This window comes from Colius striatus, chromosome 16 (assembly GCF_028858725.1).
Source record: "Colius striatus isolate bColStr4 chromosome 16, bColStr4.1.hap1, whole genome shotgun sequence".
NCBI lineage: Eukaryota > Metazoa > Chordata > Aves > Coliiformes > Coliidae > Colius > Colius striatus.
The window spans coordinates 11,217,846-11,232,123 of NC_084774.1; the positions used below are offsets into that span (position 1 = coordinate 11,217,846).

Here is a 14,278-nt window from a genome sequence, read left to right on the forward strand (position 1 = left end):
CAGTGACACTCCTGCTTCCCCCTCCAGGAGCCCAGGCAGGCACCCAGAGCAGCTGCAGTCCAGCACCTTTGTGGGGCTTTGTCAGCTCTTTGAGCACCAAGCAGTTCCTCCCAGACCTCCAGAACACTGCAGGTGGGTATTTGAGCCCTGCTGGGACAGGCACTTGCTGGGACAGGAGCTGTAGGGGCTGATGTCACCGAGCTACACACAGACCAAAGGAGGAAGCAACCATGAAACATGTACATGTTTATTATAATTACAATTTACATTACTCCAAAGAGCAGCCCCACTGCTATCTTCTAATTCTTAGCAATAAAGTCCTACAAAAATAAATCCAAGCTTTTACAGTAACCTAGGTCAATGCATAACTAAAGTTCTAGCTATGGAAGGGGTTCAGTCATCAAGGTGCTTTTTCAACAGAATTCCCTACCAACCAAAAAAAAGGGACACATGCCAAAAGCGATTTAACCCACCGATTCATGCAAACAAACGGCCCTCCCTCCCAGCCCCCGCCCCACATACAGCTTTAAAAACCAAAGAAAACCCAACTAAACTATGTACAGTATGGGGGTACAGAGGAAACAAATGAAACATGCCCAGCCTTACGCTTCATTCCCTGGGCTCTCATCCCCGCTTTAACGACGGCATCCCATCGTGTTCCCCGCGGCCCATGCGCAGAGAGCCAGCTGCGTCCGGCGCTACCCACGCGTGGGTACAAACCCAGGGGGAGCTCGGGGCCTCCCGCTCCTTCCCAGACAGCCAGCAACTGCCAAAAGCTTCGCTGCGAGCGCAGTGGCGGCCACTCACCGCCCCGTCCAGGACACACACCCTGTCCCCACAGCGCCCTGCCAGGAGCAGCCCCCAGCCCCAGGGCAGCCGGCGCCCCGCGGCAGCGGCCCACGCAGCTGTACACACTGACACCACTACACGAGCAACAAGCCAGCATTCCCCAGTGACAATATACACAGCTCCTCCGCACCAGCAATGCGTCCTTCCAGACAGCCAGTGCTGCTTCACACCGGCTGCCACCGACACCGAGACCAGCAGCACCAAAGAATCCATTTGGTTACTCGGAACAAACAAGTTGTAGCTGGTTTATTTCAAGTGAGCTTTGGTTCCATGTTAAAAGAGCATGATTTCTCTTCTTCAGGGTTCAGAAAACGAGTCTGACTTGAAACTTCGACTACAGCAGCCTCTGAGAGACCCAGAAAGAACACGTGAGTTAGTCTGCACTTAAAAAAAACCACAAACAAAAAAGCCACCCTGAAGAAGGTACCCCTGAACACATTCCCTCTTCCAAAGAACATCCCAGCTGACAGTTGCTGGTCCAAAGTAAGTCCAGAATATAAGCAGTAGTACATGAAGTTCTGTCCCTTGAGCTGAGACAGTAAACAGTATGAACCCCTCTCCCACATTAGTGCAGCAATCGGTTGTTTTCTTTCTATATACAGTTTCATCCTCTCAGGAGAGATGTTAGAACCTATTCAGGAGAAAAGAGACAATTAGATTTGCTATCATGGGGACCTTCTCCTGAGAAAAGCAGCCAAGTTCACATCCCTGTTATCAGCCGAAACGCTCGGCCAGAGCCTCAGCTCCAACAGAAGGTCAACCCCAGGAATCAACACCACAGTCAGCATGAGAAGGAACACGTTTAAACCACTCTCCTTTCCTTCCACCACTTAGAAGGCTCAATCAGGTGCAATAAGGAATGGTCCTCAAAATCTCCATGAGCCTGGAGAGCAGAAGAGGTTGCACAGGCACTTCAGGCAAGGAATGAGATAAACCTGGCTGAGAGACCGCGCTTATTCTTGCTAAAACCACTTGCCTCTGCAGTTACACTCTGCCAGTACCAGCTCTGTGAGTGGTTTGGTTTCTCCTGGCTGCTCCGCTGCCCCTTCCACCTCGAAACCCACCACGGAAGCTGCGGCCACGAAGGAACCGTCCAGACACTCCAAACGTCTCTGTATTGAGCTTCCTTTCCTCAGCCCACGTGGTGCGCCTGGAACTGAGCAGGACTGTGTTCAGAGTGCACGTAACATGGAACAGCCACCAACTGGGTGAGCCAGGGAGCTTCAGCACCCTGCTTTGTTGCACCAAACTGCAGCAGGAGCCAGCTGCGGCACACACTCCCTGACACAAATCCCCCGCTAAGCACGGATTGGGAAATGACAGCTGGGTGCTGCTGTCAGCCACCTTCATACTGGGAGGCTAAAGATGGGCCTAGGGAAGGACTGAACCCTGGCATTTTGAACCCTGCCTTGTTTCTTGACAACTACTAACTCATGAGTGCAGTGAAGCCTCCTCAGGGAGTGGAGGGGCCCTTTCAGAGCTGAGGCAGCTCTACAGCGTGGTTCCTCCTTCACAGAGCCCCCCGAATCCTACAGACCTCAAAGCCCAGGAAGCTTTGCTGAAGGGAGAAAAGTGACCAAGGGAATTTCCCATACTGACACCACAGGGATGTCTGACTTCCCCAGGCAGTTGCTAATGCCGTCTCCCACTTCTGATACTGAAGGTGTCTTAATATTCCCAACATGTAACTTAAAGCACTTCCCCAGACGTTTCCTGATCTCCTCTCTGCCCAAGCTCCAGGCTTAGCTTGCTCCTCTCTGCAAGTTGCACCATCTTCAGCACTGCATGACCCTGATGCCTCCTCCCACGAATGAGATAAGAAATTTGTTTAAAATCAATGGGTTCAAAGTCAGGACTAGGAAACAGAACTGGAAATTCCTGTATCACACTTCAGTCAGCTGCAGCAGCATCAGGTAAAATCCTTGCATTTTGTTTGCTCCCACTGCACAACACTTGGTTCATCTCCCTCACGTGCCACCCAGCACATGGCAACACTCCATTCTAAAGACTGTTGTGATGACTTTCTTGCATTCTAAGGCTTTAGAATAATTCAGCTATGTGATCTGGATTCTGTTTGCAATTCCCTGCCTAAAACTGCACGAAGAACACGAGGCTTTAGACAATACTCACCTAGACTTCAGCTCTGAAGAAATGTTGTCAAAGAAGGACTTGGATTTATCATAATAGCAGTTGGGTCCCAGAAGGTCCTCCTCTGTGTTCCCATCGTTGTTTTGAGTTGCCACTCCAGGGTCCCCTTTTTCTTCCCCCGTCTCTGCTTTGTCATCTGAAGATAACAAAACATATTACACTTCCTGATGCATCCTGAAGAGCCCTCCGTGCTCTTGCTCCCTCAAACACGTAACCATGCAGTTTCTCAGAACAGCTCTGTCTATGCAGTGTTTACCACTAGCTCAGCAATTCAGACTTAATGAAGCCACAAACCTTTAAAGTTTAGTTTCTTCTTGAATTCTTTATCAAGTTCCTCTCTGTTGAATTGTGCATTTGCACTTTCAAAGTCAAAGTCACCTTCGAACTTTATTGTATTTTCCTTCACAGTAGTTGGTCTGTTTTGTCCTCTAGAACGGTTTCTGGTTCTCCTGTTTCCTGAAAGCAGGAGAGTTCAAACACTTGGTAACACACAAGGAGGTTACATGACTTGCCCAAGAGCAGAGGAAACCAGGCTTAGAACTTGGGAGTTTCTGGCTTCCAGTCCTGTGGTTAGGCCACACTTCCTTCTGACCTTGGCTGCGGAAGGTTTATTACAGCAACACTTTCACTTTCTGAAAAGCATTCCTGGATGTCAGTCTTGCCATTAAAAGAGAGCACACCCAGCTCTCCTTCCTGTGTGAGGAGAGGAAATCAGAACACCTACTGTACCAATAAAAGCTGAGGGAAGCAGGGAAAACTCTTCCCTGTTATTCCTCTGCAAGCACGGTACTCTAAGCTGTCTACAGACCTGTGATGAAGGCAAAGAGCAGCAAGTCACTGGTTTCAGAAAATCCCCTCAAGGCTCATCTCCCCACCAAGGGAGCCTGGGCTTGGTACAGCTTGTGCTTTCCAACCAAGACACCACCAAGTGCTCTTCAGAAAAGCTGTAATCCCTTCCACGGTGCTGCCCTCAGGCAAGTTAATTTGAAGACCTCTGAGTTTTATATCTTGCCTATTCCCATTTTGCTTGGGCAGAAGTATCTGTTTGAATTTAACTTGACCTTCTTTTGAGCCATGTTTAACCTGCAGTCTTGGGATAAGACCCCTACTGTATAAAAGCAGGGGCTCCATAGTTCCTCTTGGTTAGAAGAGCTCTGAAAATTCTGATCAGGCTGCCCTTCCCAGTAAAACACACCTCAGGTTGCAGAAGAATCTATTTGCTGCTGCCAGCTCATAGCACCATTTTTCTAACATACCTCCAAGCTCCTAGAAAGACACTAGAAGTCTGTCCTTGAAATGTTCTGAACTTATGTGACTCCAGGAGCTGTTCTGTTAGGGAAGCATCTCTGGATCACCAAAGTTCTACCCAGCTTTATTCTGCTCTCAATTTTCTGTCTTAATAGTCTTTCCCTGGCACTAACAGCATTTGCCTTCCTAGGCCAACACGACTGGTTAGTGGCAGGTTAACCTACCCGATCTTCTCCTTTGAGGTCTTCTGTTTTCATCATTCACCTGTCCTTGGGTTTGCACAGGGGCTGCCTGAACTGTATCTACCAAACAAGAAGGATAAACTTCAAGGAGCAGGGGAACAAAGCCAAAACAGTTTAGTCTTGCTATGCACCTTTGAAGGATGCCTCAAACCAGCACCCACACCAAGCGACACGTACATACCATTGGTCTTACTGTTGCCCTGAGGAACCTGCCGTCCAGTGCGCTGAACCCCTGGAGTGACTTTCACTGGGGGTGGCTTTTGGGCATTCATGTTGTCCACAGGGCCTGTCTGCACAGCCTGCTCTACCATGGGGCTCTTGCGGACTGGGTGCACAGGAGGAAAGCCAGCACCTGGAAAAAATCCCCCAGAGTTAGTCCCTCTGAGCTGTGCCAGCGCTGCTCAGACCCTGCCCGCTGCTACACAAACTGCTTGGTCGAGAATTACCCAAAGCCTCGAGTGTTTGTCACCACGCACCACGTGTATGTGGCAGATACAGTGGGGAAGGCACTACTGCCACACGAGTTGTGGCTCTCAATCCAGAGCTTTAAAAGCAGCAAATATGCCCAATTATTTCCTTAAACCAGTTAGACACACATGAGATAAACAAGTCAGGTCAGCCTCTTAGCTTATACCTCTATCTAATTTCTAGGTGTATCCTTGGTTATGGAGGATTTTTACAGGATACTTGAAATCTGAAGCAAAAATCCACCGTTTGGAAACTGCTTAAGACAGCTTCCCCACTTTAGTCAAAAAAGCTTTACCACCTCAACTGTATCCCATTTTGCAAGCTGCCTTTAGAAGTCCTTCAACTTCATTGCTCATTGTTAGCTTTCAGACAAAGAAAACCTGAAACCAGACCAGGATCTCAAAGTTACCCTTTTAAATTCCTTCTTGGTCAAGGCCAAAGTGTTACCAAGACTTCTGTTGCTCTTCCATCCAGGCTTATTTATTCACACTACAAAACATGTAAACACTTTTCATGGTTTGGTATACCTTACACCAATTATGTTAAAAAGTGACAGGCTTCAGTACTCAGAAGAAACACTGCATTCTAGATTTAATTAGAAGTTTTGGAGTACTACAGGTTTATGGAGTTATGCATAAGAACTGCTTGGAAGCAAACTTTAACTGAGTATACTTAAGAGCAAGAAAAGGGAAAAGCTGAAGAGTACACACAGAACAAGCCACTGACACTTCTGGGTCACCCAAGTCCCCATGAGACATACTCAGTAGGAAACATCATGCAGGTTCACAGTTAATGTACACCTGGAAGACTTGCAAGGAAGACAGATGTATCCTAGGGATTGTTTAGTAGGACAAGGCTGCTGTGCAAGTTTAACATGATAAAGTTTCAAAGCTTTGCCAGAATACTGAGAAAGCATCTACAGATAGATGGCCAAAACCAGAGAGTAAGCAAAAACAGTTTCATGCCAACACAAGCATACATGCTCAAGTTAAAAACAGATGAAACTAATTACCATGTTTAAATGCAGGCTGCACCTGGTCTCTCTGCTCTGAGAGTGGTCAGTCTAGTATCTCTACTCAACCTCGTTTAAAAGTTTTACACAAAGAAGCAAGCACCCAGAACTATCCACTATCCACTCACCACATCCCAGGAATTGCTCCCTGTTAGTCATGCATAACTGGGAGGCTTGGCAAGATACCTGTGGCCCTTCCTCCATGAAATCCATCCTGATATTTCCTCAGTTACAGCAATACTCTCGCATTTTCTATCAACCTTATGTCTCTAACAGCAAGGCCACCCACAATTTCAGCAGGGTGCCTCTCTTTCCAAGAAACACTAATTAATTCCTCAGCCAGTCTCTAAAGTGACACATGTTCCTGGACAGGATGCAGCACACCAGCATCCCTAAACATCAGCCTTCTCCTGATACTTACACAAGAGGATCAGCTGTCATGTACTCATTCTTTTTCCTGTCTCTCTAATTGATACTTCTAGGACAGGAGGAATACTTCAGGTAAAAGGCAAAAACAGCTGAGAACAAACTAGTTCTACTATCATTACCCATGTAAACGCTATCATTCTGGGAGGGGTTAAAAACAACAGAGTGTTTGCAAGTGCCATGCAGTTCTTCCAAATATTTGGAGTCCTCAAACTGCTGTTACCCTTGGAAGAGAGCTGATGGGGCTCTGAAGACATGTCAGGCTCTGAAACAGGTTGTGGAGACGGAGAAGAACTAGGGCTGGAAGCAGCTGCTGATGCTGGAGGGCTTACCAATTTCTCTAAAGAGATAGAGGGAAGAAGAGAAAGCAAATAGATATGGATAAGATACAAGGTAGTGAAATATCTGAAGGACTTGGAAGGAGATACAAGAATCTCTAGAACAGCATTAGAGCAGATTATTTACAGTTCTCTCTGGGAATACAAGTTTTTTTACATGTGAGGTACATCTAAGATAGAGGAGGTTCGAAAGGAACTGGCCTCAACATTTCTTTCAGAAAGAAACTTTAACTGTTTAGTTTGTTTCTTTCTTTCATGTGTGTGTGTAAGTGAAAGGCAAGGCTGGCCTCCTGGCAATAGGATCATCACACAAAGTCGTTAGCTGCTTATTCACTACTTCTTGCAGCCTGACACTTGGTGAGGAATTCAGTAGGAGTTACTGTTACTTGATTTCATGGTATCTGCACACAAGGACTGTACCTTTATTCTAGCAAGTAAAGTTTTTACTTACCTAAACCTAACGAAGCTGCATACTGCTGGCTAAGTAAAGAGCTGGCAGCAAGCTGGCTGTAAGGTGGCATACCTCTAAATGGGCTGTAAGGCACATGTGGCTGAAAGGATGATGTAGAGGCAGAGCCCAGTGAAGACTGTAACAAGACAAAGTACATTTCCATTTACAGCATCCAGAAGTCAACTTGGTTTGGCAGTGATTCTCTACTTCATGTGCAGCATTACTAAAACTTAAGTAAATACTGAGAAGGGTTAGTTTGCCTCTATGATTTCCCTGCATTCTCAGCAAGGTAAACTAGCTCTGGCTTTTGTTGCCTCAAGTCTTTAATGCTGCTGCTATTTTAAACATTACAACAAAATCCAGGATGCTTCAAAAATCTGAAGATTCCTGGAGACACTGACTGGCATTTTTTTAAGTTTATACCAAAAATCAAGTCTTTCATCAACAACTTTTTATCATAGCTTCCTATCAACACTTCAGGCTAACATACCTGAACAATGGCAGGATCTTGTGGCAGAGTATGTTGAGCTTTTGGAGGTTCACAGACAGTGATGTCTTTGATGTCACTTCCTCGAAAAATAATGTATTCATAGATTTCTTCTCTTGGAGGAGCAGGTCTGTCTGTGGGCCGGTCTTCAGTACCAAACGATCTCACTTCAGCAGCAGAAAGATCACTATTAGTCCAGTATTACCACTGCAGCATTGTGTAAGTTATTCATGAAGTTAAAAAGCACTCTTGGAACACTTGCCAAAAATGTTACATCCAGAACCCTGAATCTCCTTGTTGAACACATCTGTTCCCTCAAACACCAACTTTTCCAGCAGCCTGCATAAACAGTTTTGTTTACATCAAGCTGTGAAGGTAAATACCACAGACCAGCTGGAATGCAGAATCCTACTCCAAAACCCAGGACTTCCCCACAGTGCTGTACTGACATATCCCACTTCCCTCCCCAGCCCCTGTAAGCATTCAGCTGGAGACAACTGTCACTGTAGCAGACCACAGGAGAGGCCCCCGAAACCACAGAGGGAAAGTCTTAGAAAGCTTTGGAGCTCAAATTTGCACCTTTGGTTTGATATATTTATTACACAGATAGAAGAAAAGTTTTACCAATGTCAAGAATTTCCTATTAAAGTTCCTTCTACTCCATGCCACTGGTTTTATGATTAACATGCCACTGCTTACAAAGCAACATCTTAGTGATAAAACTAAAAACTCAATGCCTACCAAAGCTTTACTGAGTCCCAGCTGTCAGAACAGGTACTAACCAGTGGTGGTACACACTAGTCCCAGCTGTCAGAACAGGTACTAACCAGTGGTGGTACACACTAGTCCCAGCTGTCAGAACAGGTACTAACCAGTGGTGGTACACACTAGTCCCAGCTGTCAGAACAGGTACTAACCAGTGGTGGTACACACTAGTCCCAGCTGTCAGAACAGGTACTAACCAGTGGTGGTACACACTAGTCCCAGCTGTCAGAACAGGTACTAACCAGTGGTGGTACACACTAGTCTCAGCTGTCAGAACAGGTACTAACCAGTGATGTTATACACTAGAGTGGAAAAAAGGCTGCATTTGACTTATGTGGCAGCTACCAGGTAGAAGCATAAATTAATTTGAGCCATTAAATAGGAAGTTAGACTCAGACTTACAAAGGTTGTTAGTGAAGGAAAATAGGTAACAGTTACATCAGACTGACAGATGAAAGCTTGAAATGGGCTTGAGAACAAGCATGGTCTACCTACACAGACATTTTGACCACAAGTTGCAGAAGCTCATTGAATTTACTAGTTGTTTTCTGTCTTTGTGAAGCTTTACCAGTTCGGATAAGAATCAGTACATGCTGGTTTGATGTGTGCTTTCTGGCAACACAAGCATTCTATGTTGGATCTGCATTAATTGCTTCTAACAGGTTACTACAGAACTACTCAACCTCTGCCAGGACATATCACAATTCCTGCAGTGCCTGTGGTGAGATGCCAGCCTGTTGTCACTCCCACTGCACAACTGGAAAGCTACAGGCACAGACAATCCTGTCACACGGGCCACAGGGGACCAGAGGGCACTACAGCTTCCCCAGAAAGAGGGCAGCAAAAAGTAGATTCACTCGAGCCCTGTGTGCACTGCTTGTAACTTACTAGGAGCACTGATGGTTGTAGACTCATCAATAGTTCTGAGATGAAAAATATATCCAGATGGTTTCCTCAATCAGGCAGCAGCCTTCACTTCTGTTCAGCAAGCCCATGAGCTCACGAGGAACAGAAAGCTCCAGGTCAATGACAAACTTCATCCCTATCACATGGATGGTGGTTAGCACCTCTGCTTACACCTAACTGGAAGCGAATCTTAACAGGTGCAAGGACAAGCTCCCACTTCCTCTGAATGACTGTCTTCCATTAGTTCCTGGGGTGTAAGCACCTCTCCAAGTTATTTTAGATCTCCAGCTGCTGTTGAGTCACATTACAGTTGTAACCTAGTCACCTAGAAACAGATGATAAACTAAAGGCAAGGCTTATGGCCTTTTACACCAGAACCATATCACTGATTTTGCTGCTCGAGATTAGATTGTTACAGCACACAGCTCATGGCAAGACACACTAAAGCTATCCAGGACTACTGATGAATCCCATGGCTAGCTTGGAGAACTTCTCTGAGAACCAGGATCAGCCTGTCAGCTTCCACATGGAGAACCACATGGCCACAAAGCCCACAAATGGCCAGGCAGCCTCTTAGTTGGCTGGTCCCAAGATTTCCAACCAAAAAGATGGAAATGTATGTCTTTGTTGCAGTGAGGGTATCTGAGAGGGCTCTAGGGTTTGAGCACACCTGTCCCTGTATTTTAAGGGTGTTACAGTTTCTGTCACATCACAAAGTACAGCTAAGCTTCTGCAGAGGTCTTGAAGGGCTGTCTCCCATGAAGAGTTACAGTGACCATTGCTCACAGATGAAAAGGAAATCAATCCCACTCCGTGCTGCAGCTAGTGTTCTACAACACAGTTGGTACACATGTGCAGGGCTCTATTGGGTTAGACCTTTGAACAGTCGGGAAACATAACAAGGGTGACTGGATGTCTGGAAAGCAGAGCTTACATGGATATTTCTTGTTCAAAAGCTTTAGTTTCTTCAGACTCCTACAGAAGGGGGACTAAGTTTCTTGTGTTCACTGCCAACAGAACAGCAACAGGCTTAAGCTTCCTTTGTTTGCCATTTAAGTTCAGCATCTAACAAGACAGGCAACTTTCTTGCAGTGCATAATTAAGGACATAGAAACTCCTTATCCAGTGTTTAAGACATTGTGCATGTATCAAAATATAACAGGAATCAAATAGAAATCAATTCAAGTCAGCCCTGTTTCAAGTAAGAGGCTGAACTGGATTCATTCCTGAGGTCTCTTTGAACTCTTTTTTCTATCACTTGGATAATATAAGCCAAGAGAACAGAACTTACATTACATACTGAAGTTCTGAGCCATGAACAGTACGATCTAGGCCTTAGTAACAACTTATTTGCTCTCCTGACAACTTCAGCTGTACATCAGGAATACATGGTTCTTCTAATCCTTCAGAGATCAAGTGTTTTAAACCACTGTCCCCCACAAAGCACAGGGTTGACACTGCTGTCACTGACAACAATGTTATTGCTATGTTCATAAATCTGACACTAATTTTGATATCAATTATCTAACTTTTAGCCCTGAGCTAAAGTGAAAAGCAGAGCTTTGTACCAAGAAGTTGATAGAGTAGCACTTTAAGTGGGGAAAACCGTATTGTCTGTCTATTTTAACAACCGCTTCTTAGGCATTCCAGTTCATCCAAACTGAACACTAAGAGATCAATAAATACAAGAACATTCTATGTATAAGATTTCTGGCAGTTCTTTCTCACACCATAAAGCACTTCAATCACACATGCCCTTGAAAGGTATCACTTCAGCCCCAAAGTAGCAAGTGCTATGTGGAAGCCAGAACTACATGAGAAACCATCTCTACTTGCCGCTGGGTAAAAGTGAAGATCCTTCTGCACATACAGCAGAAATTGCTGTTCCTGCAGCCTCTCCATTACTTTGAGTGAAACACCAACACTGACAGATCCATTTCTACACTTAAACATACAGCTCTTCGTCTAGAATAAAATAGAATTTGTGCAAACTTGCATTTAACCTCAGAATATACATGAATAGCTGTCAGAGACTCATGTCCAGCAGCACATAAACATCATTACACTGAGGAAACACTGTAGCATAGGCTGCCTTGAGGATAGTTGAGAATCAGGCAAGACAGCATCTCATGCCAGCAGATAGTCTTTTGAAACAAAAGATGTTTGGTTTGTAGACAGTCTTTATGGATTGCTAAAGGCAACAAAGAAAGTTTGAACTTCCCAGAACAGGGAAGGAACAAAACTGAGGCAAAGGTAATACTGATGTATATGAGTTGAACGTTACAAGTGGTACAGAAATAGTATCTTGAGAGACTAAACAAGAGTTTTTTCGGAGAGTAAACACGGGAGTGCCCAGCATAGGTGACAACTCAATCCAAATGACACCGTTTAAGATAAAGATCACACTTTCTACAGGGAAACAAGATGCAAGGCCTTGATGAGCAGCCTGTACGGTAGGAAGAGACAGACCCACGTGCAGATAGCCCACGGCGCTTTGTACACCAGTTCTCACCCTCTTCACCTGAGGTGAGCCCAGTTATTGATCGGCAAAGGAACAAAGGCACATCAACGGCAAGTCTCTTTTCCCCAGCACAGTCCTTGGGCCCTGCTCAGGCCAAGCACCGAGATACTGCCGGGGAATCAACCCATGAACAGCGATACAGACCATCACCCTTTTTGGCTCCGACAATAGTATGAGGAGCCAGCATTGCTGGCAGCAATTCCTCCTCTTCAGGGGACTGGTAACTTCCCGTGAAAGCCACGGGCTCCTCAGCATCCCGGGCCCTGCCCGCCCCGCCGGAGCGAAGCGTCGCTCCGCGGGGGCACCGCACCCCCGCCGTGGCCCGCGCCTGTCCCCGCTCCGCGGAGCGGCCTCCCAAATGCTGACTCACGGAAAGCCAGCAGCGCCGAAGCCACAGGGCTCCAACCCCGCCGCCCTGCAGCTCCCCGCACCCCGTCCGGGCCGCAGGCGGCCCCACCGCAGCCCCTCAGGGCGGGCGGGCTCTGCCCGCTGCTCACCCAGGCCGGGCTCATTGTTCAGGGAACGGAGACAGTGGGCGAGGCGGGAGGGCCCCCCGCGTCCCTTCCGCGAGCGCCGGGCCGCGGCAGCGGCGACAGGGCCGCCCGCAGCAGCCCCTCCACCCCCCCGGGAGGGCCCCGCCGCGCCGCCTCACCCTTGGCCAGCGCCACGGTAGAGTTCTCGGTGTCGATGGTGTAGAGGATGCCCTCATAGCGGATCTGCGCCTTGGAGATCAGGCTGATCTTGCTGCCGATGTAAGGGGTCCCCGAACTCATGGCGGCGGCGGCGGCGGCAGCGGCGGCAGGGCCGCCGCCGGGCCGGGCTGCAGAGAGGGGAGAAGGAGGAGGCCGCGCGGGTCGCCGCACCACAGCGCGGAGCCGCCGCGCCCGCCCACGCACACTGCGGAGCCGGGAGCCCCGCCGCGCCCGCCTTATATAGGGCGGAGGGAGACGGGCTGGGAGGGGGCAGGACGGAGGCGTGCTGCGGCTCGTGCGCGCATGCGCCGCAGCCGCCCGCTATTGACCAGACGGGAGACAGGGTCAGGCGCGGAGGGACGGGGGGGGGGGAGTGAAGCGCACGGCTCGTGTCACGTGACCGCGCCAGGCGAGGTTGCCACGTGCGCGGCGGGCGGGGCGGAGCCGGGTGGGGCGGGGCGAGCGCGAGCGCCCTTCCCGCGCGGCGCCACCGCTGAGGGCAGAGCCGGGCTCCGCCGCCCGCACTCGCCGCGCCGCGGTACTGACAGCGGCCAGCCGGGTGGCACCCGCCGCTCACCGTGTGGCGGGGGTTGTGTCACGTAATGCGTGGCAGGGGGAAGGATCACTCTCGCCCCGTGTACGCCCCCCGCCGAGCTGGGCTGTGAGGGAAGCTTTTCCCGCCCTCAGGGCCGCCCGCCGCCTCAGCTCACGCGGCTCCCTGGCAGGCACCCCGGGGGTTCCTCAGCGGAGAGGCTGCTCCGAGGCTTCCCGCGGATGCTGCTCTGACAAGAGCAGGAATGGCCGCCTCGTGCCCCAGCCCGTCTTGCTCCCGCCGGTGCCGTGCAGCTGAGGAGCCTGGTTTGGTGCTGGAAGAGCCCTCGGTGCGTGCCGAGGCCGTGAGGCGCACACCGCGCCTTTGTTCTGCAGGCCAGGCGGGATGGACTCCCCGCTCTGATGGCAGCAAGTCACGTCGTGACAGAGGGACCACAATGCTAGGCCGCAGCTGGGGAATGAATCTTTCAGTGCAGCGTCTCCTGGGATTCCTCGGGCTCCTCAGCCATCTGCGGGTCAATGAGAGACAACCGGTAGCATCTGGCAGACATAGTTGCAGGAGGTGAAGTCACTAACCAATGTGAGGGTGGATGGGGATCAGGCAGGGCAGTTACATTTGGGGCAGCAGGTCAGAGTGCACAAATCTCACTAATTTGTATGACACAAATTAATAAGATTCAAAATAGCAGCTGGAGACAATACAGTGGGAGCCATTGTCTAAGTGCAAAGAGGTTTGCAGGAGCTGCGTGTGCCCATGCCTTGGTTACATGTCTCCCATCAGTGATACAACAGCGACACACTAGTATGCAGCCCACTGGTTTATCCTCATGTCAGGATGACCTGCTTCCTTGTGCACTGTGCCTCAGAGAGCAGTTCTCCAAATGTCCCGAGCTGTCTGCCCTGTGACCTTACGTATTTTATAGCGCTACTCTTCATGCTGCTTGTACAGCCCAGAGAACTGATCACTCCATTTGAACAGAGAAGAGGCCTTCTTTGCCATTCTCTTATGGACATACATGGGCAGTCTTTCTCTTTTCATGCTTCTACCAGAGAGAGAGTTGCTAAAAATAAATTATTGTATATAAATTAATTAGGCAAACAGTACGTTTTAATAAAAAAGTTCTTAAAGTCAGTCTTTTTAGAGTCTCAGTTCAGCCTTAAGTATAACCTATA

General features: G+C 48.5%; 1 protein-coding gene across 8 annotated transcripts; it reads right to left on the minus strand.

Moving 5' to 3' along the window:
- Positions 1-231: 231 nt before the first annotated feature.
- Positions 232-12,812, minus strand: LSM14B (LSM family member 14B). 8 transcript variants are annotated; one of them, XM_062008907.1, is made up of 10 exons: positions 12,514-12,812; positions 7,673-7,836; positions 7,255-7,318; positions 6,617-6,733; positions 4,669-4,839; positions 4,470-4,568; positions 3,292-3,453; positions 2,980-3,133; positions 1,826-2,005; positions 232-1,480 (listed from the first exon to the last, which is right to left on the minus strand). In XM_062008907.1, the coding sequence occupies exons 1-9, from the start codon at positions 12,632-12,634 to the stop codon at positions 1,834-1,836; spliced, it is 1,224 nt and encodes a 407-aa protein (XP_061864891.1). In that variant the 5' UTR covers positions 12,635-12,812; the 3' UTR covers positions 232-1,480; positions 1,826-1,833. The 8 variants fall into 8 exon arrangements, with proteins under 8 accessions (XP_061864891.1, XP_061864889.1, XP_061864888.1 ...); XM_062008905.1 differs by having other exon boundaries at positions 232-1,732; positions 7,183-7,318; XM_062008904.1 differs by having other exon boundaries at positions 7,183-7,318; positions 12,514-12,811.
- Between the last annotated feature and the right edge of the window lie 1,466 nt (positions 12,813-14,278).